This window comes from Puma concolor, chromosome A1 (assembly GCF_028749965.1).
Source record: "Puma concolor isolate L17-30 chromosome A1, mPumCon1.1.hap2, whole genome shotgun sequence".
NCBI lineage: Eukaryota > Metazoa > Chordata > Mammalia > Carnivora > Felidae > Puma > Puma concolor.
Window position 1 is genome coordinate 121994777 of NC_141667.1, and position 27477 is coordinate 122022253.

A 27477-nucleotide genomic window follows, 5' to 3' on the forward strand; every position below is an offset into this window, starting at 1 on the left:
TTGGATTACCCCTTTCTCATTATGTGTGGTTCCACCAAGAATGTCAGGTGAGAACCCCACTACTGCCTCACTAGAGAAGTGGGGGCATTACTCAAGAGAGGGTATTAGAACTCTCTTTAACTAGGAATGTAAAGCTGCATGGAATCCCAAGAGAGATTCCAGGTGGTCAGAGCTAGGACATTCCAAATGCAGTGCTCCAAAGGAGCTACCCGTGAGTTCCCTGGATATTTTCCACCTCTTATTTTACTTAGTAGTTAATAAATATTTATGAGTGCCTCCTACTATGTACAAAGCACTGTTCTAGATGCTGAGGATATAGCAGTACAGAAGCAGACCGAAGTCTCTGACTTCAGGGGCTTACATTTCAGTGAGAAGAAAACAACAATAAACAAGTATATAGAGTATATGAAATAATGATAAGTGCTAAGGAAAAAATGACACAATGCTAGCAGAGAGGGAGCACAAGGGCTGGCAGTTACCATCTTAGAGCAAGGCCTCATTGAGGAGGAGAACGAGGAAGATGAGATCAGGCCTAAAGATTCAAGGGCTGAGCCCTGGGGCACAGCAAACAGGACTAAAAAGGAGCAGCCAGAAGGGAAGAGGAAAAACAGGAGAGTGTGGTACCCTGGAAGCCAAGTGAGGAGAGCATTTCAAGGAAGAGGGAGTGAGAAACTGTGAAAAGCTTCAGAATGATCAGGGGAGGGAAGTCTGAAACGGATTTAGCAACACCAACATGACACTTTTCAGTGGAGGAGTGGGTGTAAAAAAGCCCATGTGGAGTAGGTTCAAGAGAGGATTTGGGAGCAGTAACACAGACAACTATTTGAGAGATTCTGCTGAGAAGAGCAGAAAGAAATGGGGCGGTATCTAGAAGGGGAGGCAAGAGTGGGAAAGGTGGTGGTTGTTGTTTTTCATTTGTAAAGGATCACAAAAATTACAACACATGCTGAAAGGAAAGACTCAACAGAGACTGAAAAGTTGATAATGTAGGAGAGAGAGGGGAAAACTGTTGGAGCCAAGTCCTTATGCACGCAGTCAGGAAGCAGTGCGGGGGGTGTGGGGGGGTGCCCTGGGTGGCTCAGTGGGGTGAACATCTGACTCTTGATTTCGGCTCAGGTCACAATGTCATGGTTAGTGAGTTCGATCCTGGAGTCAGGCTCCACACTCACAGCTGGGCGCCTGCTTGCGATTCTCTCTCCCTCTCTCTCTGCCCCTCCTCCACACCTATGCATACCAGAGCTCGCTCTCTCGCTCTCTCTCAAAATAAATAAACTTAAAAAAAAAAAAGGAATCCACTCTAGTGCCCCAGGGCACCGGTTGCCTTTAGGTAAAAGCACAAGACTATTCCTCTAGCATACCTGGATGAAAGGTAGAAACAGGCACAGGTATGGTAGCTTCTGGAAGTTCTCCTGATTTCTCAGTAAAATAGGTAGCAAGATCTGAGACAATCTTCTATAAGAGTGAAGGGCATAGGAACATGGAGTTGGAGAGTAGGATACCAGGCACCTCAGGGCCCATGAGGTTGCTTTCCCAGGTCTGATGGTTCAACTCTACTTTCAGTTATGTGACTGACCCAGAATACTTGCATAAAATACTTTTTTTTTTATTAGCCACAGTTGACTTCTGCCGTTTACAACCAATGACCCAGTATAGCAGCTCTTTCTTGAGGCCTAAGGTCATCACATTTTCTCACTTACACTTGGACTTTTATAAATTAGTGATCCTATTCTATCAAATTCTGTTATACTCCTAAATGCGTAGAACACAAGCTTGCAATATAGCAACAGGCCAAACAATTTGGGTTCCTCTACCATCAACTGCACAGAACCAAGAAATAATGATTTACATTTATCCCACCAAATTGAAAACAATAAAGGAGCATACTAAACTACTGCAAGAAAAACTTGTCTATACCTGTGAGAAAGCAGAAAAGATGGACACCAAAATTCAAACCACCTGACGATTTCTTCAAACCTTCTTTTTAAGCTGCAAGAGTGTCTACCAAGACAGAATGAGGATAAATACACGTACAACTTTCCTCAGAGTATAGATTAATACCTCAATACAGACTTCAGTAACTCAGAGGGAAATCTGTGTCTCAAGTGTACTACGGGGTAATCTGCAGGCACAGAGAACCGTTTTCACAGAGGATGGTAATGTTTAATCTGGGAATGGCATCTGAGAGGGCAGTGAAACTGAGTAAGAACGAAGGGAAGTCAGACTCTCCCACAAAGAGAAACATTTTGAAGATCACAAAGAGGAGTGGAAATTTCCAGACTGTGCAGACTAAGATGAGTCTTCGTGATATAACGTGTCATTCCCCTCCAGGAAATTAACAGTTATTAAACTGCAGCACAGACAGCTATTTCTGAGATGAAATCAGCCTTGCAACACTAAGAAGCAGCAGGGTGAAGGTGAGTAGTTGCTCACTTCCCATAGAAATCAACCCCACAGAGCTTCTTTCTAACAGGTGCACTGTTCTACAGGGCATTTGACTCATGAAGAGCACTGAATACTCACAGGGAAGTGTGAAGCCTGGTGTAAGGTATGACCTGAAAGCAGGAATTAACGGGCTCTTTCTCCCAGATGACCTTGTGAGGAAGGGTGAGAGCCGTGGTCAGCCCTTTGGGCCAGATGTGCACAAACCACCACCAAAACAAACCAAGGCAAAGATGAACACACACACACATACACAAAATTCTCCCAAGTGGACAAGAGCTGCGTGTGCTGTGTTTTTAGCACCAAGCCCTAAGGGATCTGCTGGGCAATAATGGAACTATGAAGAAAGGATCATCCATTTCCTGGGTAAGAATGACTTGTTTTGGTTTAATTGCTTCAACAATTCCCCATCTTCCCTCACTTTAAAAGGCACAGCTCCATGATCCTCCTCCCCCCACCCCCCAATTCCTCAAACAGATTGTACAAGTTTACAGTTATGGTGGGTGTGCTATATGCCAGACACTCTTCTAAGAGCTTCATGTGGATTAATTCATTTAATCTTCATAACAACCCTAAGAAGGCAGGTGCTATTGCTGTCTCTAGGCTTCCCAGAAAGAAGAGTAAAATAGCTGAAGGCTTTTATAGTTTACCTCTATATACTTTACTAGGCGGTTCTCAGGAGGAATGAACCAGAGAAGCCAGCCACTGGCTGGTCCAAGCCCCAGCACTTGCTCTGTCTCTTGGAACCATCTCACGAGTGGCTAAGGATTACTGTTTGGAATGCCCAGCTCCCTCCTCCCATTAGGCAAAGGTTTACTCTCGGGAGTTTTAAAAAAATATATCCCCTTGCTTCCAGGTTGTGCAGGTAGAAATGCCATTATGTGTCATGCCTCCTCGGGGTGGGAGGTAAGAGGCCGGAGGCACATGGAATGGGCATGAGGTGACAAGCCACCAAGCTCTAACTGCATGAAGCAGGGTGCAGCCTACACAACTGGTTACTGCACTGCTGGCTGAGGTACACACAGGAGAAGCCACAACAGTTGTTTAGAACTGGTTAGGAAACCCGTCAGTGTAAGAAAATAAGTATTACAGATAACACTTACCATTTGATGCAAAGAAGACACAACAAGAGAGGGCATCAGCGCCCCAAACAATGTGAGTCAGGCAATCACTGCTGCTCAGCCACAAAGAGAATTTAACGAAACCAATCCTGGGGCTAATGCAGAAGTCTGGCTCACCAGAGCAGAAATAAATGAAAGGGGGACTAAAAAGACAACACAAAAGATCAAGGGAACGAAGAGCTGATTTCTTGAAAAGATAAACCAAAGAGACAAACCTTTAGCTAGATGCATCAAGAAAAAAGGAAAGATGACTCAAATTCAGAAATGCAAGAGACAAAAAAAAAAGGAAAGGAAAAGGAAAAGACAGACAGCTGGCTCTGCTCAAAGTTGGCAAAGAAGAAACTAAGTCATGTTCTTGTTAGTTAACACTCTCACTTTTGTGATACCCCATAATAAATGGGAGCAGCCCCTAAGAAAGGGAAAAAAGATAGCATCCTTCTCTTTGCTCCTCCTGGAATTTGAGAGGGAACTCCATGGCTGACTCTGGGTTCAGAAGAGGAAGAGGTACATCAAAGAACAGGAAAGTCATTGAAAAAATTAACCCAACAGAAGTGGAACAACTCAGTACGAACAGGAGACCCAAATCAAAGGCGCTCCAAGACGCCGTGCAGTAACAGCTTGAAGCCAAGCATTTCCCTTTGCAGAATGGGTGTTTCTTATGACGTGAAAGATTTAGTTCCTTGAATTCAGAAATGTCGCTGTTTTTTTTTTTTTTTTTCAGAGCAAAAATTTCAACTAAACTTGTGTCTTGCCTTGTCCTAACCCTAAAGCCTGGTAGGTCACGGAACAGAGACACCTTTGAGTTGAAAGTAAGTGAAGGTCTGGCAGCGAGGCTGAGTGAGGATAGAGCTCTGATTTTTTTCCTACGCTTCCATTAATTTAAAGTGCTAAGTTGCCTGTTTGCTTTCAAGTATGTGGTTGTCCTCTTTGCAGTGTCACTTTAAATGAACTTTCCTTACACTCTGCCAAAAACAGCTAGAGAAGGTCCTTTGAGAATCCCATTCTTAGTCTTAAAAAAAATACACTCCCCCTCTCCCCCAGCCCATACACATAAACAGGCCCAGAAGCACTTCTTTCCAGTTCTTCAAGGGACCTCCAATTTATCAGAAATAATAAATATTTCAAGAGAAACACAGAGCTGGTCAGGGAAATAATTCTCCCAGCCCATTTCTGCTTGTTCATTTATTTATGTGATCGTCCAGTATCGAGCCTCTCTTTCAGGATTAGCAGATAGGCAGGCCAGGGACTGAAAATCCAAATGCCTACCCCATGGCCAGGCAGGTAGGGGGCACAAGGGACAACAGAGACAGCTAGGCCTTGGTGCACTGAAGAAGGCATGTCCAAGGCATTAGGGCATGGACTCTACCCACTTGTAGTCAACTGTGAGCAAAGAGATCTAAATTCTTTCAAGTAAAATCACCCCAGTTAAAAATGTTGGAAACCTGTCCAAATTTTATAAACAGCAACATGTGGAACCACAATACCAGACAGAACACATGTATGGGCTGCTCCGGCTGGAGGCCCTTGTTTGCCACCTCTAGGCAAGAAACAAAAGATAAAGGAAGACAGACTGCCTGTCCCTTGGGAGCTCACAACCTAATAGGAGTGAGAAGGCAGACACTTGGTAAACTTCCACAAGGTGCAATGTAATACACACTAGAAGGGAGAAATGAGCAAAGGCTGTGGGAGTTGAGGAAAGTGAGAGGGCACTTGAGGCAGAACAGATTCTTGTAGTCAATGGCATTTGAGTTAGGGTTAAAGAATGAGGTAGACTTTGGCAGGCAGAGGCTAGAGAGGGACCATTCCACACAGAGGAAAATGAACTGAAAGAGGCAAAAAGAGGGAGCCGGGAAGAGAATGTTTGAGAAATGGTCAAGAGACCCTCCATGCCTCTACCCAACAAATACGCGTGAATGTCTACGTGCACTATGCAGCAGGGATGCAGTGGTGACGAGGGACACAAGATGACGCTGCTGAGTGTGAAAGGGTCCGATGTGGACACGGCCTTGGAGGCCATACCCAGAGCGGTATCTTCAGAGCAATGGGAAAGCTTCCTTTGAAGTTTTTTAAGCAAGGGAATCCCAAGTTGAGATCTGTAGAGTTCCAAGTTCCCCGGCTGCAGAGTGTGCATTCTGGGGATTGGAAGTGAGCCCGAGCAAGGTGCGAGAAGGCCTTTGCAAGCAGTCTCGGAAAGAGATGATGCCAGCTTGGACAGGGGGGTGGACAGATTTAAGAGACAGAAAGGGGTTAAAATCACCAGAACTAGCAGTGCAGGGTAGGATTCAGTGAGACAGAAGCCAAATGGGGAACTGCAGAATGTGGTCAACATGGCTCCATGGGGGTATCAGGGTACACCACCAGTGAGTGGCTCAGCAGCTAAGCAATTCTGTACTGGCAGCAGCGGGTGGCCAGTGGTTACTAGCGAGAAGAAAGGCTTAGGAGCCAGGGTGTATGGCGGAGGGAAGAGCGCCAGAGAAGCTCACAGGAGCTTTCCGTCTTAGAAAGTCATCATCTCAAAAGTACTATTTTCTTTTAAATGTGCTTTGTAAAATTCCACAGCTATTTTGTTTGGATTAGTCTTGATGGGGAAATAACTAGCTCTTCTCACATGTTTAACAGCTCTTCACTAAACTAAATGTAATCTTTTAGACTCGGGATGGAAGAAGAAGCAGTATTAGAGTATCTATGAGATATATGTTAATGCCAAGTATCCATGCACACTTCCTTTTACTCTAACCCTTTCTTAAACAACTTCAGAAAATGCTAGTTAACCATTATGGTCCATCCTCCTTGGTGCCAAGGCCTAACAATGACTTTCTTTATAACCACAGGCATTTGCACACGAACCCAATTCACTCTGCTTCTAGATCATGAAGGAAATATGAAGACATCCTTCTTGATTTGCAGGAATGCCTGGAAGTACTCATACTCCCATCACAGGAAGGTGAAAACAGCCAAGCCACTAAATGCTCAACCCTTGATAACTTGTGACAATGGAGTCTACATATTTTGCTAAGGTCTCACTTGTATGCCAAGCATTTGCCCCACAATATTTTTTCATGATTTCTGCCATCTACAGAATTTTGTCCTTTTTTTCAAGGCCACAACAAGTAACTTATCATTCAAATAAACATGAGACAATTGGGTAATGACCAGAATAATAGAAATCAGCAGCTGACAATGAGACTAAAGTTCATTTTGCCCTCCTCATTTCTCTCTCACCTTCCACCCCCTGAATCTTGTAATTTTAGTGTATGTGTGCCCACACTGCAGATGTAGTAGTCTCCCCTCCCAAATTGGCCTATGTCTAAATCGAGTTAACACACCATGTGAGGATCATTCAATAGCTTTAATGCTCTTTGTTAAGTGTTTTTTGTTTTTTGATCTTTTAAATTTGTTTTAGAGACAGAGAGCAAGCAGAGAAGAGGGGCAGAAGGTGGGGGGGGGAGAGAGAGAGGGAGAGAGAGGGAGAGAGAGGGAGGGAGGGAGAGAGGGAGAGGGAGGGAGGGAGAGAGGGAGAGAGAGGGAGGGAGAGAGGGAGGGAGAGGGAGGGAGAGAGAGGGAGAGAGGAAGAGAGAGAGAAAGAGAGAGAGAGAAAAAGAGAGTGAGAGAGAGGAGAGAGAGAGAGAGAGAAGGAGAGAGAGAGAGAGAGAGAAGGAGAGAGAGAGAGAGAGAAGGAGAGAGAGAGAGAGAAGGAGAGAGAGAGAAGGAGAGAGAGAGAGAGAGAAGGAGAGAGGGAGAGAGAGAGAGAGAGAGAGAGAGAGAGAGAGAGAGAGAGAGAGAATGAATATCCTGAGCAGGCTCCACACCCAGCACGGAGCCCAACTCAGGGCCTGATCCTACAACCCTGGCACCATAACCCAAGAGTCGGACACTCAGCCAAATGAGCCACCCAGACACTGCAAATGTTCTTTTATCAAGACTTTTTACAGTAAGCAATGTGGACTGCTGATTCAGAGCTCTGCTTTTATACTGATATCCAGGCCTCTCATATATGGCCCAGGTAAGTCCTGTTTGGTAGAAAAAATCACAGTGGCCCCCTTCCCCTTGCTGGAGATTGCTTCAAACCAATGAGATGTGATGGGAAGTCTGCTGGAGAACTTCTGAGGAAAATATCATCATAGCTCTTAAAAAGAGAAGCAAAGAATAAGTAATGCTCTTTCTGCTTCTGAACAACCACAGATATGCAAGGATGCAACACAACATCTTATGACCCTGACGTAGCCAACACAAGGAGGCTGGCTAAGAGCAAGACCATAGAAATAACCTGAGTACTTCATGAACCAAGAAATTAACTGACCTGTAGGACTGATTTTGTGTAATGAGAGACAGATTCCTTTACTGTTTAAGCCATTTTGAACTGGATTTTGTTTCTTACATCCCAGAGCATCCTAAATGATACACTACCTCTTTGGAGGAGCAAGAAAATGCCTCTACCCTTTTGACAACATCCTAGCAACAAAGGAATGGTGGCTTCAAAAAAGGAGAGACTGAGATTGATTTCTCAGTAAGTGCTTTGGGAAAACCAGCTGTGAAAAGGTATTTTTAATAGCCACTCCTGATGCATGGAGAGTCCTTTGAAATCCTCCCAATGCAGCATAAACACTGTAATAAAATGACGATGAGCCACTATGAATGGTATGTGTGGGGATATACAAGATACTTGGAGTCATCATAATATATAAACATGAGGAAACCACCATGAAATTTGTCTTTATTATTCATCTACTCCTATTTCCTTGTACAATTCTAATATGGGGATGTTCTTCTCTTTTCCACCCCTTCTACCTGATGAAGACACAGAATCACATGATTAGAAGGGAACTCAGAAAACTGAGGCTCAAGAGGTTGACTGATTAATTTCCACAAGGCCCCACAACCAGCTTAGTTTTCTATTATTAAAAATGCTTTATGCATGATTTTATTTTTATTTATTTATTTTTTTCAGTTAGGGCTTTTGTATTTTTTTTTTCAATATATGAAATTTATTGTCAAATTGGTTTCCATACAACACCCAGTGCTCATCCCAAAAGGTGCCCTCCTCAATACCCATCACCCACCCTCTCCACTTTATGCATGATTTTAAAACAAAGTCATTTGCTGAAACTCAATTTAATGCAGTGTCAAACTGTAAGGATATGGGAAATCAAAACTGGATTTTTTTAGTAATTTCATTATAAAAATCTCCTTTTTAAACTCACTTCTTGGAGGTTCTTTGTCCTATTTCCTTTTTTAAAAAAAATTTTTTAATGTTTATTTTATTTCTGAGGGGCGGGGGAGAGAGAGAGCATGAGCAGGGAAGGGGCAGAGAGAGAAGGAGACAAAGAATTTGAAGCTGGCTCCAAGCTGTCAGCAGAGAGCCTGATGTGGGGCTTGAACCCACAAATGGTGAGATCATGACCTGAGCCAAAGTCGGATGCTTGAGCCAAAGTCTAATACTTGGTTAAATCCCAATCCATTCCACTCAGTGCCATTTCTCTCTCCTAGAAAACCCCTGCATGTGGCCCATTCTCTAGGCCAGTGGTTCTCAAAAGACTCTTTGCATCATAATTACCTGGGAAATGAACCAGATGTGCCGATTCCCAAACAGAGTTCAATTTAGTAGAGCAGGGGTGTGGTCCCCCAATGTCAAGTGTAAACACAGCCAAAGTGAGTCTAACTGTGCTTTGAGGGCATGTGACTAGGCACATGACTCCAGATTGTATACTAGATTCCAGGATCCAATAAGAAAACACCTAATTATCATAGATTTAAGCTTTAACAACAAAAATGTGTGCATAGTTGCCTGTAATTTTTACGTTCCCCCTGAGGTCTGAAACAAACCCAAGAGCTCTATGATTTGGATGTTCCCTGGTAATCATTTGCTTGAAGGCTTTTTGAGTTTGTAACTATATCCTCCTCTAAGACTTTTATCCTCTCTGAACACATTTCTACATGGGATTAAATATAAAATGTCTTAACTCTCCCTCCACAGTGAAAATAAATCAATTTTGGAAAGTATTTCAAAAAAGCACTCTAAGAAATACACAATACAAAATGTCTTCCCTTTGAATCAGACTCCTGAGAGGCACAGGGCAAACACGGTAGGTAAGGAGAGAAGTGAACACGAGTTTTCCAGGAGATCCAGCCCTGAAACCAAAACTTAGGAAGGAAGCTGAGTGTTAAGTGGACCAGGGGAACAACAGATGAGGCATATCCGAAGGTAAATCTGAAACTGAGAAAACTGGACTAAACAGACAAACTCCTTATGCCAAGTTAACTTGCCTCTCCTGGTCAATTTTAAAATGGGACAGCGCTGTAAATGAGCATACAGCATTTAAGTGGAATCTGAGAACTCCTCTGGGTGCCAAAGCATTTTTTCAGAACTAAATAAATGCTCCTTACTGGATTCAGCAATGCTCATTTATACCCATCTCCTCCAAGACACTTTAAATCCCCATCTTCTGAGACCAAGAACACAGCCTGCTGAGAACCTGAGTCTGTGTGTTGTAACATCAGCTCTGAGTCACTCTGCAGTCTCTATGTAGATTTCTTTTAACGATTAAATGAACAACAACAAAAAACCACATAACCCCATAGAACCAAAGAAAATCACAGTGAGGTATCAAAAACAAGGCATAATGCTCCATAAATGCTATACTATAACTAACTCCAACAACAAAGTTGGTTTAAATTCGTTAGAAGGCAAAAAGTCAAGGTCAAGCTGTCACTTCCATCTTACAGTTCTATTCCTTGTTAGTTCAGGGACAAAGATGAACTGAATTTAATGGGGTTGAGAGTGCTGAGTTGGACAAGAGGGAGAAAGCAAACTACCCTGTAAGAGATAAACAGGCTCAGTCCTCAGGGCAGTTTTACAATGGGCAAATTCAGTACTGGCTCTGCTGGATCACCATTTACTCTCCATCATACTCAGTCCAATTAAGCTCTCATCACAACTCCACAGCTTGAAAAGCCCACCGCTGTCAGCCAGTTGCTAAGCCTTCTCCTCCAGCTGCTCCCAGGAGGCTCAAAACCTAGTGGCCATACAACAGCCATGAGGATCCCCACACATACTTGGCTGGAGCAAGTATCCGGAACTGCCCGTTTCAGTAAAGGCCCTTCAAGTGTGCAAAGTTTTGCAATTAAGATCTAAAAGAGCTTTTCCATTTAACAAATGCCTGACTGGGTCGTGTGGAAGAGGCACCAAACCGTCATCTCCGAGCATGTGGAGTTACTTTTGAAAGCCCAATTCCCATTATTTTAAACACACTTCATCAGAATTCTTCGACATTTTTTGGGCATTCTCCTTGTAAGCTTGCATGTTCTCTGCTATGCTTAATTGTTTCTGAACACGCAGTTCCAATACGGCGCTGCAAGAAACACATGTGACCAATAATGGAGCAAACCTGGACTCTGCCTAATTGCTTCTGACCAACATGCTAAACACTCTCATTTCTTCATAATTAAGATCTGCAGAAATCTTCATGGTAACACGTACACTCTCTCCCCAAATGGTAGGATCAAGTGCTTGGTAGAAATATGAAAACAAACCGGTATAATCTTCCTCAGCTCACTATCAACTTATCCCAAAGACCTGACTTAATGGCATGAGGAAAGTGTGGGAAAGGGCCAAATGTATAACACATCAATCAGTTCAGTAGAATGCAGGGCTTAATGGTTTAAGTTAGCTGTTACACTCTGTCTTTTTTAATACGCCAGTCTCCGAAGACATTCATCAAAGTCAGTGGAAGGTTAGAACATACATACATGTAGTCACTGACACAGCAAGGGAAGTCAGGAAGGCCATTCCTAAAAGGGTCCAGCTATAGTAAGTACACAAATTCAAAACCATTCCAAGAGCAAATATTCTTAGCAGGAAAATCAGGCCTCTCGCAGAATGCTTTGATGATCTTGGAGGGGAAGTGGGCACTTGCCAAATTCCTTTATTCCCTAGGCTTTAATACATGTTACTTTTCAAATCAGTGACATTGTAGTTACAGGGGAGCCTACTATCCATTCATCTGACAGATGAAGAAACTAAGGAATTGAGAGCTTCTGTGGCTTGTCCAGTACTCATAAAGTGGCTTGTTAAGAACAATCAACTCTAGAACCCAGGCCTCTTTACTCCAAATCCCAGGTCTATAAACCCACATCATATTCCTATTTGTCTCTGATTATCACAAGGACAGAGAACTCCTGGAAACTCTGCTTGTGACCCAGTTATCTCAGATGACATATTCCTGTTTGCCCTTGATCATCACAAGAGCAAAAGCCCCCTGACAACTCTGCCTAGTGGCCCGATATCATGGGCACTTCCCCAGCTTCCTCTGCAAAGATCAGCTGGCATTTGGTGCTGTTATCCACTGCAGTGAACATTTCACACATTTCTTTCCTAAGCCTCCGACATACCTGATGCAATAGAGGGAGAGGGAAACATAAGCAGCATTGAGACCAGCTTTAGCGCTAAGACATGAACTTCCTAGGGGTGATAAAAGGGCAGCAATCGGTGTCAAACCTACTTTGCCAAGTGGTTCATGAGCAGCTGTAACATCTGCCTATTTTTCTCTGGGAGCCGATGAACAAGGCTATGGATTTCAGAGACTCGAGACTCCTGGTTCTCCAGTTCTGCAAAGGCAAGAAGGAGGTAGTATTTGATCAGTGTCACAGGCAAATCAGATTGCAAGACAAAATCAAAGGAAATCAAAGGTTGGGCCCTAAGAGACCAAGGACTTCTCAAAGGTTTAAGATCCTGTTCTCCGCACTCATGACTAGATCTAGAAGTGTTTTTAATGATGCTTCTTGTAGCAGTTTATTAAAAAAATGACCGTCAGAGAATTCAAGCCAAAATGATGACAGGACGAAATGGAGCCAGTCAATTGCACACTCAGAGCAGGCAGAAACTTGGTAGCAGCTGGCTTCCTAGAATGACGGCTTCATTTCAAGGAAGGGAGGAACTTCATGCGCTTGTCAAATGATAAACAAATTGTACATGAACAACATTATAAGGGTCTCAAGTATCAAAACAATGCCTCAAGATAGCATCCAACAAATCAAAGGTAACGTCCGGTTGTTCTCAATTCATGCATGACAACCAACCAGCCTGGTAGAAGAAATGGCTGGTAAAATATGTAAATATTCCTGCCAGCCTGTAATCTCAATCCTGGCCTGCCATGGCTTGGCTGACTTTGGGCAAGTGGCTTCATTTCTCTGGGAGACAGACTGATAGTGCTCACCACACCTATTTATAGGACTGATGTGAGGTTTAATTAGAGAATGGCTGCTACAGGTTTGGAATTTCTCTGAGAAAGAAATCACATAAACATGATCTTCACTCCCAGCTTTCTCTCAAGTCTTTCTCCTCCCTTTTGTAAGGAGACAACTTGAGAAGATAAGGCCATCAGAACATTAGGTATTAATCAATTAGGCCAGTAGTGGCTACCAGGGTAAATGGACTCTGAAGGCTTAAAGGAAGCAGAGAGAGGCACAGAGACTCTCGACATAATAACACGGTGGAGACTCATGCCAGATTTAAATCTGATAAGAGAATCTTACTGCTCCTTACAGGAGCCCTGCCCCACGTCGACAGATTCCAGTATATTTAGGGTAGCTTGCACCTAATCCCTATGTATTTTAATACCAGTGATATGACGCAAGGGGCCTGGACGATATAGCTGAAGAATGATCATAAGCTGTAAATGGAAGCCATGATGGAAAGAGGACTGGGAAGTTATATAAATGCTGTCATATTCAAGGAAACACTTCCAATGCTCAATTTAGGTAATGTGCGAACTCTGATTCATTCTGCAAAATGCTACTCAAGGGCTGGGAAACAACCCAAGGAGTTAGAACTCCAATAATCAAAATTAGAAAGCCAAACTTGCTTTTCTCTCTTCCCCCCAACCCCAAAACACACTTCTGAAGTTCCTCTCAACTGTAAATTCAACATGGTAGCAAGGCCCTTAACAATCCTAGTTTAGTTTCATCTCTATTTTGTGTCTACCTCATGAGCACGTATGTTGGTAGTTTACACGCAAAACATAAAGGGTAGAAAGTATTTATTTTGGGATACTGACTGTTCTTTGAAATAGAAAAATCTATCCCTTTCCCTCTTACAACTGTGACAAAAAGAAAACCTACTTGCTGCTTTGATGAAACTTCTTTGAAACTGGTACATCATGAGTGGTCCCGGAAGCATTCTGGGATAAAAGGATATACACAAGTCAGCTTCATAAAAACAATCACACTACAAATCGTGGCTTAGATGCTGCCCAACTGTATAGAGACAAAGATCAAAGGACACAACAGCAACTCAGCTTAGTCCAACTGAGTTTCCCTTTTGAAAGGGTCCTGAGATTTCACATGACATTTTCATTCTTTCTTTTCAAAGGGAATGGATGCAACTATGTTTCCTAGTTACAACCAGGAAAGTGCTAATGTGAAAGTCTAGCACAAACCAAGAGATTTCCCTTTCAGTCGGTGACTCACCCATTGACAACAGCCTTTTAAGAGGTGTCGGAGAAAAAGGCAACTAACTAAACATTTGCAATTACCTGTGCTTAAACTCTTGTCTTCCCCAGCAGCTTGTTATTACAATCAGTTCCTCTGGAAACACTATGAGAGACTTCTGTGTTTTTGTGACCAATTCACGACCGAGTGTTTCTCCAGAATGCCAAAGGGCTAGATCCCCTAACGTTAGGCAAGGTACAATCAAATTTTATCTGTTTTTTTTTTTTAATGTTTTATACTTACTGTTTATTAGCTAATTACTATCAACATCCACAAGGTAAGTGCTAAATACAAACCTCTGTAATATAGTTTTGTATAAACTACAATGGTAGTATTTGTGGTATGAATGTTTAAAGAATATGTTTACTGAGTATGCCTAACTGTAAACTTCAGCTTTTTTCTGACAGTCCAAATAAGCTTCTCAACACACTATAAATTATTCTTGGCTCAGATTTTATTTTATTCTCACTGGATCCCCTCATTTGACTCTTGATCATCACTAGCATTACATCTTACTCATGACTTCAAGATCCTTCCATCAATTCCCCAATAGCCAATAAAACCTGCATCACTCATTCCTTTCCCATTGCTCTCCTTGGTTTTTGAGCCAAATGAATCTTCGCAAAACGTGAACAAATGCTTTTGTAATTCATGAGTGTAGTTCTCTTCTTTGTTGAACACTGGACCCTCCCCTAGCCTTCAAGTCCAGTGTAAGTTTTGGTCACTTCATGAAACCAATATGAAGACAGCTTGACTCACCCATTCCCTTAATAACCAAGGGAGGGGCAGGGACGTAAGACGAACAGGACATATATTGTTAAAAGAAAAGGAGTCTCTTCAATAAAGGAATGTTTTCCAACGTAAGAGAAGGAGTCAAAAGGGACACCCGTTAAGTTCTCATATTCAATGGCCAATGTCAGCAACACAGTCAATCTGTACAAGGCACAAAACCACCAAAATACACAGGACATGTAGTCACACTGTCAACAGAATGAGATATGTGGTTCCTTCTTTTCTTAATAGAGTATTTGGGGATTTCAGGAAAGAGCCTATTTCAGGTTCTGTTAAAGGCTGATTCTCATAGTGGCTTCTCATAAAAAGCAAAGCTTCTTGAATCACTCAATGGCACCATCGCACAATGGCACCCCATCAAGTACAGAGGACTTACAACTGGTGTGACCAGCTGAGCTAATTGCACCCACACATGAGCTGTTTCCACATCTCAGACACCCACCCAGCAGCTCTCTGGAGGCTGAAAATAAAACTGCTTTCTTCCTGATTGCATGATAACAAGCTGGCACCCTGCCCTGCAAATGAAAAGCCCGTACCTTAGGTAGGTCTTCAAAGCACTAGTGATCGTCTTTATCTCCCATTCGGCACAGATATCAGTCTCCGCCTCAGAAGCAGTTTTGGGGTCTGAAAAGAAGAAAAGACCATGCGTAAAGAGGAGCAGAAAATACAGCTAAAAACAAGAATACTAAAAACATTCAGCTTCCCTATTAACCAAAGAAATCCAAATTAAAACCAAAACAGCACCTATTTTTTTGTGGGCTAAGAACATGGTTAAAAATGCAAATGTCTATGGACGGCAAAAATGCAGTGAAATGATCCTCTCATAAATTGCTGGAGGCAGAAGAGATAAAATGCAATCGTTTTGAAAAGCAATTTGGCAATATGTATCGAGTCATAAAAATGTTTATACCCTTTGAAGCTGTAATCTCACTTCTCACAATCTGGCCTCAGGAAATAAGATAAAGCAAGATTTAAGTTACATACCCCAGAAATGTTCAATACACACTAATGCTTTTCAACAGCAGAAAAAAATTTAAAAGGAGATAACCTAAATGTTCAATGATGGAAGAATGATTAATTTTGGCATGTCTCCCCGATGGAATATTATGTTGCATTTACATGATAATGCTAACCATGTAACACTATGGACAATGCCTAGCTTATCATGCAATATCAAGCAAAACACAAAAAAAACAAAAACAAAAAAACACACCAAGATTTAAAAGTTCGTATGAAACTTATATGAATAAAGGCTAAAAGGAAATACTCTAAAATTAAAATAGTGATTGGGTTAAAGTGTTAGAACTATAATCGTTTTTATATTTTCTATACTATGACTTTATTCCATTACTTTATTTTATTTTATTTTTTATTTTTAAAAATTTATATCCAAATTAGTTAGCATATAGTGCAACAATGATTTCAGGAGTAGATTCCTTAGTGCCCCTTACCCATTTAGCCCACCCCCTCCCCACAACCCCTCCAGTAACCCTCAGTTTTTTCTCCACATTTCTGAGTCTCATGTTTTGTCCCCCTTCCTATTTTTATATTGTTTCTGTTTCTCTTCCCTTATGTTCATCTGTTTTGTCTCTTAAAGTCCTCATATGAGTGAAGTCATATGACTTTTGTATTTCTCTAATTTCACTTAGCATAATACCCTCCAGTTCCATCCACGTAGTTGTAAATGGCAAGATTTCATTCTTTTTGATTGCCGAGTAATACTCCATTGTGTGTGTGTATACACACACACACACACACACACACACCCTTTATCCATTCATCCATCGATGGACATTTGGGCTTTTTCCATACTTTGGCTATTGTGGATAGTGCTGCTATAAACATGGGGGTGCATGTGTCCCTTCAAAACAGCACACCTGTATCCCTTGGATAAATACCTACTAGTGCAATAGCTGGGTAATAGGGTAGTTCTACTTTAATTTTTTGAGGAACCTCCATACTGTTTTCCAGAGTGACTGTGCCAGTTTGCATTCCCACCAGAAGTGCAAAAGAGATCCTCTTTCTCCACATCCTCGCCAACATCTATTGTTGCCTGAGTTGTTAATGTGAGCCATTCTGACAGGTGTGAGGTGGTATCTCATTGTGGTTTTGATTTGTATTTCCCTGATGATGAGTGATGTTGAGCATTTTTTCATGTGTCGGGTGGCCATCTGCATGTCTTCTTTGGAGAAGTGTCTATTCGTGTCTTTTGCCCATTTCGTCACTGGATTCTTTGTGTTTTGGGTGTTGAGTTTCATAAGTTCTTTATAGATTCTAATCATTTATCTGATATGTTATTTGCAAATATCTTCTTCCATTTTGTTGGTTGCCTTTTAGTTTTGCTGCTTGTTTCCCTCGCTGTGCAGAAGCTTTTTATTTTGATGATGTCCCAATAGTTCATTTTTGCTTTTGTTTCCCTTGCCTCCAAAGACGTGTTAAGTAAGAAGTTGCTATGGCCAAGATCAAAGAGGTTTTTGCCTGTTTTCTCCTTGAGGATTTTGATGGCTTCCTGTCTTACATTTAGGTCTTTCATCCATTTTGAGTTTATTTTTGTGTCTGGTGTAAGCAAGTGGTATTCCATTACTTTTATAAGTACTTTTTTAACCACCGTAAGCCAAGAAGTGCAATGGGGACCACCATAATTACAATGGATCCTTATCATTTCTTGTCTCCTCTTGTGTAGACTAGTAAATCAAGGTGTGTATTTTAAAGGAGCATGTATTATTAAGGGAGGGACCACTCCTATGGTTAGTCTTCCTGGGAAGCCCATAGGTAAATAAAAATAAGAGGCAGAGGCTGGGGAGTATGAATGATTTCACAAACCAATAGGGCCCCACCTTACTACTGTTGACGTGGTCGGAAGTGATGTCTTTCAGGAAACTGAAGACAGAATCCAGCTTCCTCATACGCAAGACTAGTTAGTGATTTGCCTCCCAATGCTCGCTCCTGTTTCCTTTTGCACAGTGCCTCATGTTCCATCACGCTGTTATTCTTCTCTGGTTCCTACTGCACGTGCCTAGGGGAAGGCTCCAGCTTCCAGGGAGCTTCAGGATAAGATTTAGACAGACCAATCAAATCCCAGCATCTCTCTGGCCTCATGGCTGGTTCAGGGATTAGCCCAATACCTAAGCCAGCTGCATCAGAATGAACTTCAGGACCTTTCTGGAAGACAAGGGGAAGCCTGTCTGCTATTCCCTGTTGGTCTTCTACCTGCAAGGTTATCCAACTGTGCTAGGTGTCACCATCTAGATCCTCAGAGTCAAGTCTGACAGACGAAGCCAGAGACGAGAGAAGCAGAGACAGGTGGTCTGGATGATATGGGTGGAGTCTGTATATATCGCCATACTTTTTTAGTCATATGAGCCAATAAATTCCCTTTTTCCTTAAGCCAGGGAAGGTCAGGTTTTTGTTTTTTTGTTTGTTTGGTTTGTTTTTTTTAATAATCCAAAGAGACCTAAATGATACAGCAGGTGAGCAGAGACAGCCACTGGACTCTTTTTGGACAGTCTCAAAGGAAAAAGAGATTTCTCCTACAAAGTCAACAGCCATTCAGCTGGAAGGACGAATGAGTCACAGGTGGGCACAACGGATTTTCCATTTACTGGGAAAGAACCCACTTTCATTCTAGTAGGAAGAGGCCAAATAATCATGAGTAGATTAAGGATTTAGGCTCTAATCCCCAGGTAAGGGCACAAATCCAGCCAGTACTGACTGCTCTCAGTATGTTCCCCTGATACATATTAGATGAGATAGAAAAGACCCCAGCTTATCAACTCTTTGGCCCTTAAAGGCAGCACACGCCTTTGCAGGTGACCCTGGGCATTAATGAAGTCTGTCTTGCCACACGGAACAAACACTGAACAACCTAGAGAGCGCAATTTTATTTCTAAGGTCACAGAACAGTCAACTCCAGAGTTCTATCACAGCAAATTTCTGAAAAGTGAACCCCAATGTCCAAAACGTCCGCCGCTTTAATTCTTTTCTTGCTTTGTCATCTCTTACTCCCTTAATGGTTTCTTCCTGTGGAAGAGTATGTACCAAAAAACTCTGCTTAGCCTGACCTTTTTCCCATCCCCATCCCTGAGCCACATGGAGGGCTGCCATAGCGCACGGCTCCTGGATGCGAGACAACTGTTACTGTACATTATTCGCAGGAACAAACCAACTTCTACCCAAGGAGAGAGCACGACACTAAACGAGCAGCAGCTGGCAGGTCTGGGAGTTATGAACTGTTCCGTGGGACCACATTTAGCAAACTAATGATTAGCTTCCACTTATTCGGGCTCTGTAACCATAGGAATATTGTGTAACATTACAGAGAGGAGAGTCAAATTACAGCCCGGCTAAAGGGCTTTTTATAGCACCGAAGAGGGAAGGCTCATAACTTGAGGACGTCCATTTTAATTTAATATCCAAACTAAATTGAAGACAGCCTCCCAAACCACCTCGTTTTCAGAAAGTGCTGCCAATTTCCACACCTTCCTTACCGATGCTCCCCCTTCACCTAGCAGAGCTTCCTGGTGGCATCCGAATATGAGCCAAGGACATAATTACACTTTTCTTCTGAACTCAGTACATGTCTCTCCACCATGCGACCTCACCACTGCAATGCATGGTAAACGGACCTAAGCTAGAGGAGGAGACCAAGGTACAGAAAGTCAGCCTCTGGGGAAAGTGAAACATGAGTATTTCTTCCTGAACCTACTACCACGTGAATTGAGAAAAATAGGAGACAGACTGGAAGCAGTGGTTACAAGCAGAAATCATCTCAGAAATGTCATCCTGATCAGCTCCAATATCTCTAACAGTGTATGCACACACAAGCGCACGTATAAATACCTACAGCTTTTTAAAAACAAACAGAAGTACACTGTACATGTCACTTTGTACACTATGTTCATTTAACAGAATCTTAAGAAATCGTTGCTTATTGGCACATAAATTTATCTACCTCACAGTCTGTCCCTGCACCACAGCTGATATCCTCTGTGAGGCAAATGAGGCTGTTCCCTGTGTTTTGCTATGAGAAACAGTGATATCAACTACTGTTTCCTTGTACCTGTCCTACATTTAGGAAAAAAAAAAAAAATCCTACAAGTGAAATTTCCAGTTCAAGAAGTACACGTATTTTTAAATGTGAAAGATCTTCCTCAACTACCCTCAGAGGCTGTCCCATGAGATTTCAGAGTGACTCCTTCCCCAAATCATTGACAACAACATCCAAAACTTTGATGTTAGCCAGACTGAGAGGTGGGGTCAAAAAGGTCATGTTTTTAATTTGCCTTTTTTAATGAGGAAGAAGGTTAAGAACTTTCTATGTGTGTTTTTGAAATTTACAGAGTATACTCATCCTTTTTGAGCACCCACTTCCATTTGTGACAAACGTATGCAGTCATGTAACGACCACAATCAAGATAAAAGTCATTTCCATCACCCACAAAATACCCCCGTGCCCTTGTAAATCAACCCCCTCCCTCCACCTCCAGCCCTGGCAACCACTTTCACCAAGCCTAATACTTTTGAAATCTATCTGAGCTGTTATATGTACCAGTGGTTCAATCCTTTCATCACTGAGTAGCATTCAGTTTACAGATATGCCACAATTTGTTCATCCATTCATTGGGTGATGGACATTAGGTATGTTCCCAAGTTTTTACTGTTAGGAACAAAGCTGGTATAAATATTTACATACAGGTCTTTCTATGGACTATAATTTCACCTTTTGGGTCAATACCTAGTAGTGAAACTGGGCAAAAAAATGGTAGGAGTAGGTCATATAGTAAGTACGTTTCACTTCAACGGAAATCGCTAAATTGTTCTCCAAAACAGGTGGGTCATTTTGCTTTCCTACAGCAACCTCTTCATAAGCATGTGATATGGTCAGGTGTCTAATTTTGAAATTTTAGCTATTCTAGTAGGCATGAAAGGATAATTTAGGTTTTAGATTTCCTTTTCTTTAAGAACTAATCATGGTGCTCATCTTTTTTTTGCACTTTTTGGTCATTTGTAAATTTTCTCTGGTAAAGTGTTCAAATCTTTTACCCATTTTTAAAACTGAGTTGGTTGTGTTCTTATTACTCAATTACTTGAGTTATTTTTAATATGTTCTGGATACAAGTCATTTACCAGATACACATCTTGCAAAACTTTTCTCATCTGTAGCTTGCCATTTCTTTTTCTTAGTATCTTTTAAAGAGCTCAAGTTTTTTATTTGGCTCTACTTTATACGTTTTTTCTTTTATGTTTCCAGTTTTTTGTATTCTATTTATGAAATCTTTTCTAAACCAAGGTCACCAAAATTTTCTGTTTTCTTCTACAAGTTTTGTAGTTTTAGCTCTTAGAGTTAGGAATATGATCCATTTTGAGTTAATTTTTATATATAGTCTAAGACAAAGATTTCATTTATTTTTCTCCAATATGGATTTTCTCCCACCAGTACCATTCGCTGAAATGACTATCCTTTCCCCACTGAATTATCTTGATGCCTTTATCAAACATCAACTGAGCGGGGTGCCTGGGTGGCTCAGCTGGTTTAAGCATCCGACTTCAGCTCAGGTCATGATCTCACACAGTCCTCGAGTTCAAGCCCTCCATCAGGCTCTGTGTTGACAGCTCAGAACCTGGAGCATGCTTTAGATTCTGTGTCTCCCTCTCTCTCTGCCCTCCCCCCCAAATAAAAAACATTAAAAAAATTAAGCTTCCTTTAATTAAAAACAAAAACAAAAACGATCAATTGACCCTATATGTGTGGGTCCTATTTCTAGATGCTCTTGTCTGTTCCACTGATTTTTCTGTCATTCCTTAGGAAATACCACGTGATCTTACTCTGCTTGTATAAATGTTAGTTTTATTTTCTTCACTGTCTTTACAATCTTCTCGAGCCTCTCACATTCTTCATCTCCACAACATCTTTAAGGAAGTTTATAAACATATACTATCCACTATGTAAATTAGACTTCATTTATCCTATAGGTAATTCTTTCAAGACTAGATTTAATATGTACCAACGTGATAAGTAAATTTGTATTTTCTGATTATATAAGTCATACATCTTAATAACTTCCATATTTTTTGTATGTTTTTATATCTAGCGCCTAAGAATCCAGAGTATCCAGGGGTGCCCAGGTGGCTCAGTTGATTAAGCGCCCGACTTCGGCTCAGGTCATGATCTCACAGTTCGTGACTTCAGGCCCTGAGTCTGGCTCTGTTGCTGACAGCTCAGAGCCTGGAGCCTGCTTCAGATTCTGTGTCTCCCTGTCTCTCTGCCCCTCCCTAGCTCACACTCTGTCTTGCTCTCTCTCAAAAATAAATACACGTTAAAAAAAAAAATTAAAAAAAAAAAAAAAAAAGAATCCAGAGTATCCACACCCACTGCTATACTAAGATCCAAAAGCTCTTACTGTGATAGATCCCTGTCTTTTGAGAACCTGCCTGCAGCATTCCAATAAGCACAAGTGATGGTGGGATGGGCAGAGAAGAAGGTGGGCTTGCATCTGGGCTCTCTGTTACCCGAGAACTCAGGATTGTGGTTAATAGCAATCAATCCTTCATCCTAACAGTCTACAATGTCCCAGTCCTGCATCATCTGTCTTGTTCTCCTTTACTGATGGGTAAAACTGGAATAGATTGCATGGCTCTGCTGCTTCTGTGAGTCTACAGTCTTCAAAGTCTGGGGCTGTTTCCAATCATTAGTAGGCAAGCCTTCAGATCTCAGAAGTTGTCATGAAGAATGACATAAAGAATCCTATTTAGGATTTCTTCTGAAAGAAGTCTTTTCTTGTTTTATTTATGCTACTCTGTACAAGGACATGGAAAATGAAGGGCACAGAAAAAAGAATGTCTGTCTAGACATTCAAGATCTCAGAGGAGTAAGAAAGGACAGCTCATGGTGGGGATCAGAAATCTGTGGGTGACGCATGCTATTGTAATTTGGCGCTTTAAACCTTTGCAGTTTAACACCTTCCAGGTGTTCTCTGTAGCACTAACCTTGCTTTAGACATTAGTTAAAAAGAAAAAAATTACAGAATGAGGAAAAAAAACCCCACATCAACACAGAATTTGAATTCCTTCACCACCATGGTGAAATACTAATCAAGATGCACAAAAAAAGGGAAATTAAGTTTCAACAGCACAATTAGGTTCACAGTCAACATTCTGCCTGTCACCAGAGGAATATCCACTAGGCAGAACTCAGTGAAGTCCTGAGGAAAATCGACTTGCAAGAACGACATGATAGGCAATGGCCCTCCACACAGATATGAGGTACAACTTTGAGAATTTTTGCTGACATATAAAGAATCAGGAGAAAAACAGACTTCAGAAAGATTAAAAATAATTAAGATAAGCTTTTTCTTTAAAGATTGATAATTGCAGGATAATGAACAAAAAAAAACCAATTTATTTTCCTTTGGAAAAATATGTGTAAAAACTCCTTCATCAGACCCCAAAATGTATAAAGGACTGACTGTATGGTGATACGTAAAAGTAGTAGAGGGGGGAAGAATTTTCTCATTATACGATTATTGGTCAATCAGGTAAGTATTTGAGAAAATGGAGAGTTTCCATTTTACATATATATATTCTTGATGGGTTTAAAGAAAACAAAAAAGTTTTGTAATCCTAGAATGGAGATCTTTTAAGGCAAAATTCATCTAGAAAAAAGACTAATTTCATAAAAGACTGGACTTCGTTAAAAATTTAAAATATTCCTAAAAACAAAACCACAAGTGCCATGAATAAAGTTCAAGATAAATGACAATCTGGGAAAAAAATACTGGTGACATAGCCTCCATATCTAGACAGTTCTTACCATCACAAGATGGATGCACCAATAGAAAAGCAGGCTGAGAACACAAAACAGGGAATTCAATAGAAAAGAAATATAAATCTGCAGGAAACACAGGGGAAGGCCCAACTTCACCCCAGAATTACAGAAATTCCAAGTTAAATAAAAAAGAGATACATTAAAATTGTATTTATAATTTACATTCAAAAAAAGTAATACGAGTACGGCAAGGACGTGAGGTACGTGGAGGTGCGGTCTGACGTCTGCTGAGAGCAAATTCGGGAATATCAGTTAAGGGCCTTGAAAACATGTACATACCCTGACCCAGCACTTCAACATCTTTAAATCCTAGGGAAATCATTCAACATGCATATGTAAGTTAAAAATAAAAACAGCCAACATTTATTTACTAACATGCAGAGGCTCTCAACTCAGCAACCCATATGCATCTTTCGTGTAATCCTCACGTTATTGCAGAGGCAGGAGTTATCATTATAGATGATGAGAAACAAGAGTCGACAGGTTTAAATAATTTATGTAAAGTCAAATGAATAAGTAGTCCAACTGCAACTTGTCTAACTCTGAGATACATGCTCTTAACCTCTGCATCCTCAATGGGGATGTTGACCTGAGTTTCTAGAATGATGAAAAATTGCAGTCAGCCTTTGTATCCAAGAATAGGAGGCTGATTAAAAAGTTGCATCTAGGGGCGCCTGGGTGGCTCAGTCGGTTGAGTGTCCGACTTTGGTTCAGGTCATGATCTCACAGTTCATGAGTTCGAGCCCCGCATTGGGCTCTGTGCTGAGAGTTCAGAACCTGGAGCCTGCTTTGGATTCTGTGTCTCCCTCTCTCTCTGTTCCTCCCCTGCTCACATGATGTCTCTTCTCTCTCTCTCTCTCTCTCAAAAATAAAGATTTAAAAAAAAAAAAAAGGTGCATCTAGAGGTGCCTGGGTGGTTTAGTTGGTTAAGCGTCCAACTCTTGGTTTGGCTCAGGTCATGATCTCACAGTTCGTAGGTTCCAGCCCCACTTTGGGCTCTGTGATGACATTGTGGGACCTGCTTGGGATTTTCTTTCTCTTTCTCTCTATCCCTCCCCTGTCGTCACTCACTCACTCCATCTCTCTCAAAATAAATCAACACACTGAAAAAAAAGTTGGATCTACACAATACATGCTACCCCCTCCCCTCAGAAATCATACTCTAGAAGAACTTGAATAACATCGGAAAAGAGACTGTAGTGTTACATGGAAAAAGCCTATTAAAAAGCAATATACATGCACAGTGTGATTCCAACTTTATCAACATTTTGTATTATAGAATATATTTTAAAGGTATGATAAAATGGTCAATGAAGTTCTGATCTGCAAGATTTTTATTTTCTTCGTTCTACTTTTTGTATCTCTCCAAATTTGCTATAATCACCACTCAATTTTTAATGAGAAAAAATTATTTAAAATTAATACAGAAACATACAGGAAGAGAAACTAGACATGTGATCAACAAGCACAGAGCTGATTTGTATTTAAAAATGTTGAGCTAAAATTTGGAAAAATTTGTCTTAACATTCAGGGGAGAGGGGAAAACAACAGTCCACACATGGAAGAGACTATTTCTAGGACCTATGAGTATCCCTTAGACCTTTTCACTCTTCACAGACTAAGGACCCCCACTGCTGGGAGAACGTGATCAAGAGTAGCTCTGGTAGGACACTAGCACCGGGCTATACCACACGTACTACAAGAAATTCCAACCAGCTCTCTTAAGGAATCCTCATCAAGAGAAATAAAAAGTTCTCAAAGCACTGGCTCTTAAGATCCCTCTTCCAACCTCAAGCCCCTCAGTGTACCAGGAGTACATAAACTCAAAGTGATCAAAACAATTGTTTTTCCTTATTTCTAATCCATGCTTTCAATAATAAAAACTCACTGCTGCACTTGTGAGAGACCTTAAAAATACTCCATATCTTACACATGGTCTGGCATCCAATCAATACCGAGGAAAGCAGTAGTAAAATGAGTGGTTTGCACTCTGCCCCGCCATCTCACGGAGAGGTTTTGCAGTGTAGGAGCCTTATTTATTTCACACTCTTGGCTAATCCAGCTTAGTACCCGTACCAAGAATGGATGACGAGGATAGCATGTTCACAAAACGGAAGGCAGACAGGGCTCTGCCTTTAGGTCTGGAGTCTCCCTGGTCTAAAAGGTGGTTCCTCACTTCCAAGATCCAAACTGGTCACTTTCACTGGTACTGAGAACCACTGACACCATTCTCCGCTTGTGATGAGATCTTGTATTAGGGTCATGTCTCAGCTCTGGTTGAGCCTCAGTTTTTTTTTTTTTTTTTTTTTTTTAATTTTTTTTTTTCAACGTTTATTTATTTTGGGGACAGAGAGAGACAGAGCATGAACGGGGGAGGGGCAGAGAGAGAGGGAGACACAGAATCGGAAACAGGCTCCAGGCTCTGAGCCATCAGCCCAGAGCCCGACGCGGGGCTCGAACTCACGGACCGCGAGATCATGACCTGGCTGAAGTCGGACGCTTAACCGACTGCGCCACCCAGGCGCCCCGAGCCTCAGTTTGAATTCTACTCTATGTCTAATGTGCTCCTGGCAGGGGCAGCTGGCCTTGTGACTTTCAGCTGCTGGTTATTATTTTTTCATGACATTTCTCAGATGCTCATGATTATTTTGTCTGTCCCTAGGAAAACTGAGGAAGAGAACAGGACAAATATCTTGTTTGAGAGTCACTAAGAGAAGTGAGAAAAACAAGATCCTTTCATACCTCTCTTTGCTTAGCACAAGCGAGCTAAAGTGGTTCTTTTTTCTAACAAACCCATCTAAAATGTCATATTTCTTCTCACTAGTGTCACCTTACGTAATAATCTGTCATCTATGAAATCTCTGTGCCCCATATCCAGTTAGTTACAAAGTCCTGCTGATTCTCTCTCTTCATTTGAGCCTTTTTTTCCTAACTTCAGAGCAGCTACTTGGTTCATCCCTGATAGGCTATGTGAGGCTTAATTATTTCCACTGTTTTCTTCCTCCATGCTTTTCCATGGTCAAATATATGCTCCCCATTGCAGCCAGCAGTCCCCTCTTAAAACTACAATCTGATCTTGTTAAACCTGTAATGGACATACTTTTATTGTTATCTACCCAGCAGCCATTATTTCAGGAAAGCACTCCTGCATCAATCTATTAACTATCCTGCTTGGTCCACGGGCTTCTACTGTCTAACCCCCTCCCTACTCCACCTCTGGGCCACACTCCCCCAACATCACCAGAGAGAGGCACAGGATCCAGGCCATCTGGATCCATCTGCTGTAAGTCATGTGACTGCCCTGAAATTGAGAAATGAATCATGCCCCATGCTGACCAACCAAAGTCCTCAATGAACTGTCAAGAAAGATACTCTCTTTCAGTGATATAAGATTCAAAAACTGCTGAGACTGGACTACGTGGGACATTCCCACAGACAACATAGCTGATACCAAGACAAGCAGAGATCAGAGATAACGAGAAGCCAGAATAAAGGAATGGAAAAGGCCAACAAAGGTAAAGATGTCACTGGAGCTACCAGATCCTGCTATGCTTCTGCCATCTTGGACCTAGCAACTGTCAAATGATCAATCAGTAATTAAATTTACGGGCAGTCAACCCAGAGAAACAAATTTATATTCACATTTAAGACCTGTGCACAACTGTTTACAGTAGCTTTATTCCTAACTTCTCCACACTGGAAACAACTCAGATGTCCCTCAATAGGTGCATGGTTAAACAAACTGGGTACATTTCTACAGTGGAATACTACTCAGCAATAAAAAAACAACCAAGTATTGATCCAATAACTTGAAAT

At 41.5% G+C, this 27477-nt stretch overlaps 1 protein-coding gene across 1 annotated transcript in view; it reads right to left on the reverse strand.

Annotated features, from left to right (window-relative positions):
- Positions 1-27477, reverse strand: part of ARHGAP26 (Rho GTPase activating protein 26) — a 432059-nt gene that overhangs the window by 147008 nt on the left and 257574 nt on the right. Inside the window, exons 15-17 of the mRNA XM_086716387.1 lie at positions 15374-15461; positions 13677-13735; positions 12059-12164 (exon numbers count right to left, since the gene is read on the reverse strand). Of these exons, the coding sequence (XP_086572513.1) occupies positions 12059-12164; positions 13677-13735; positions 15374-15461 (253 nt within the window). The remainder of the gene's footprint in view (positions 1-12058; positions 12165-13676; positions 13736-15373; positions 15462-27477) is intronic.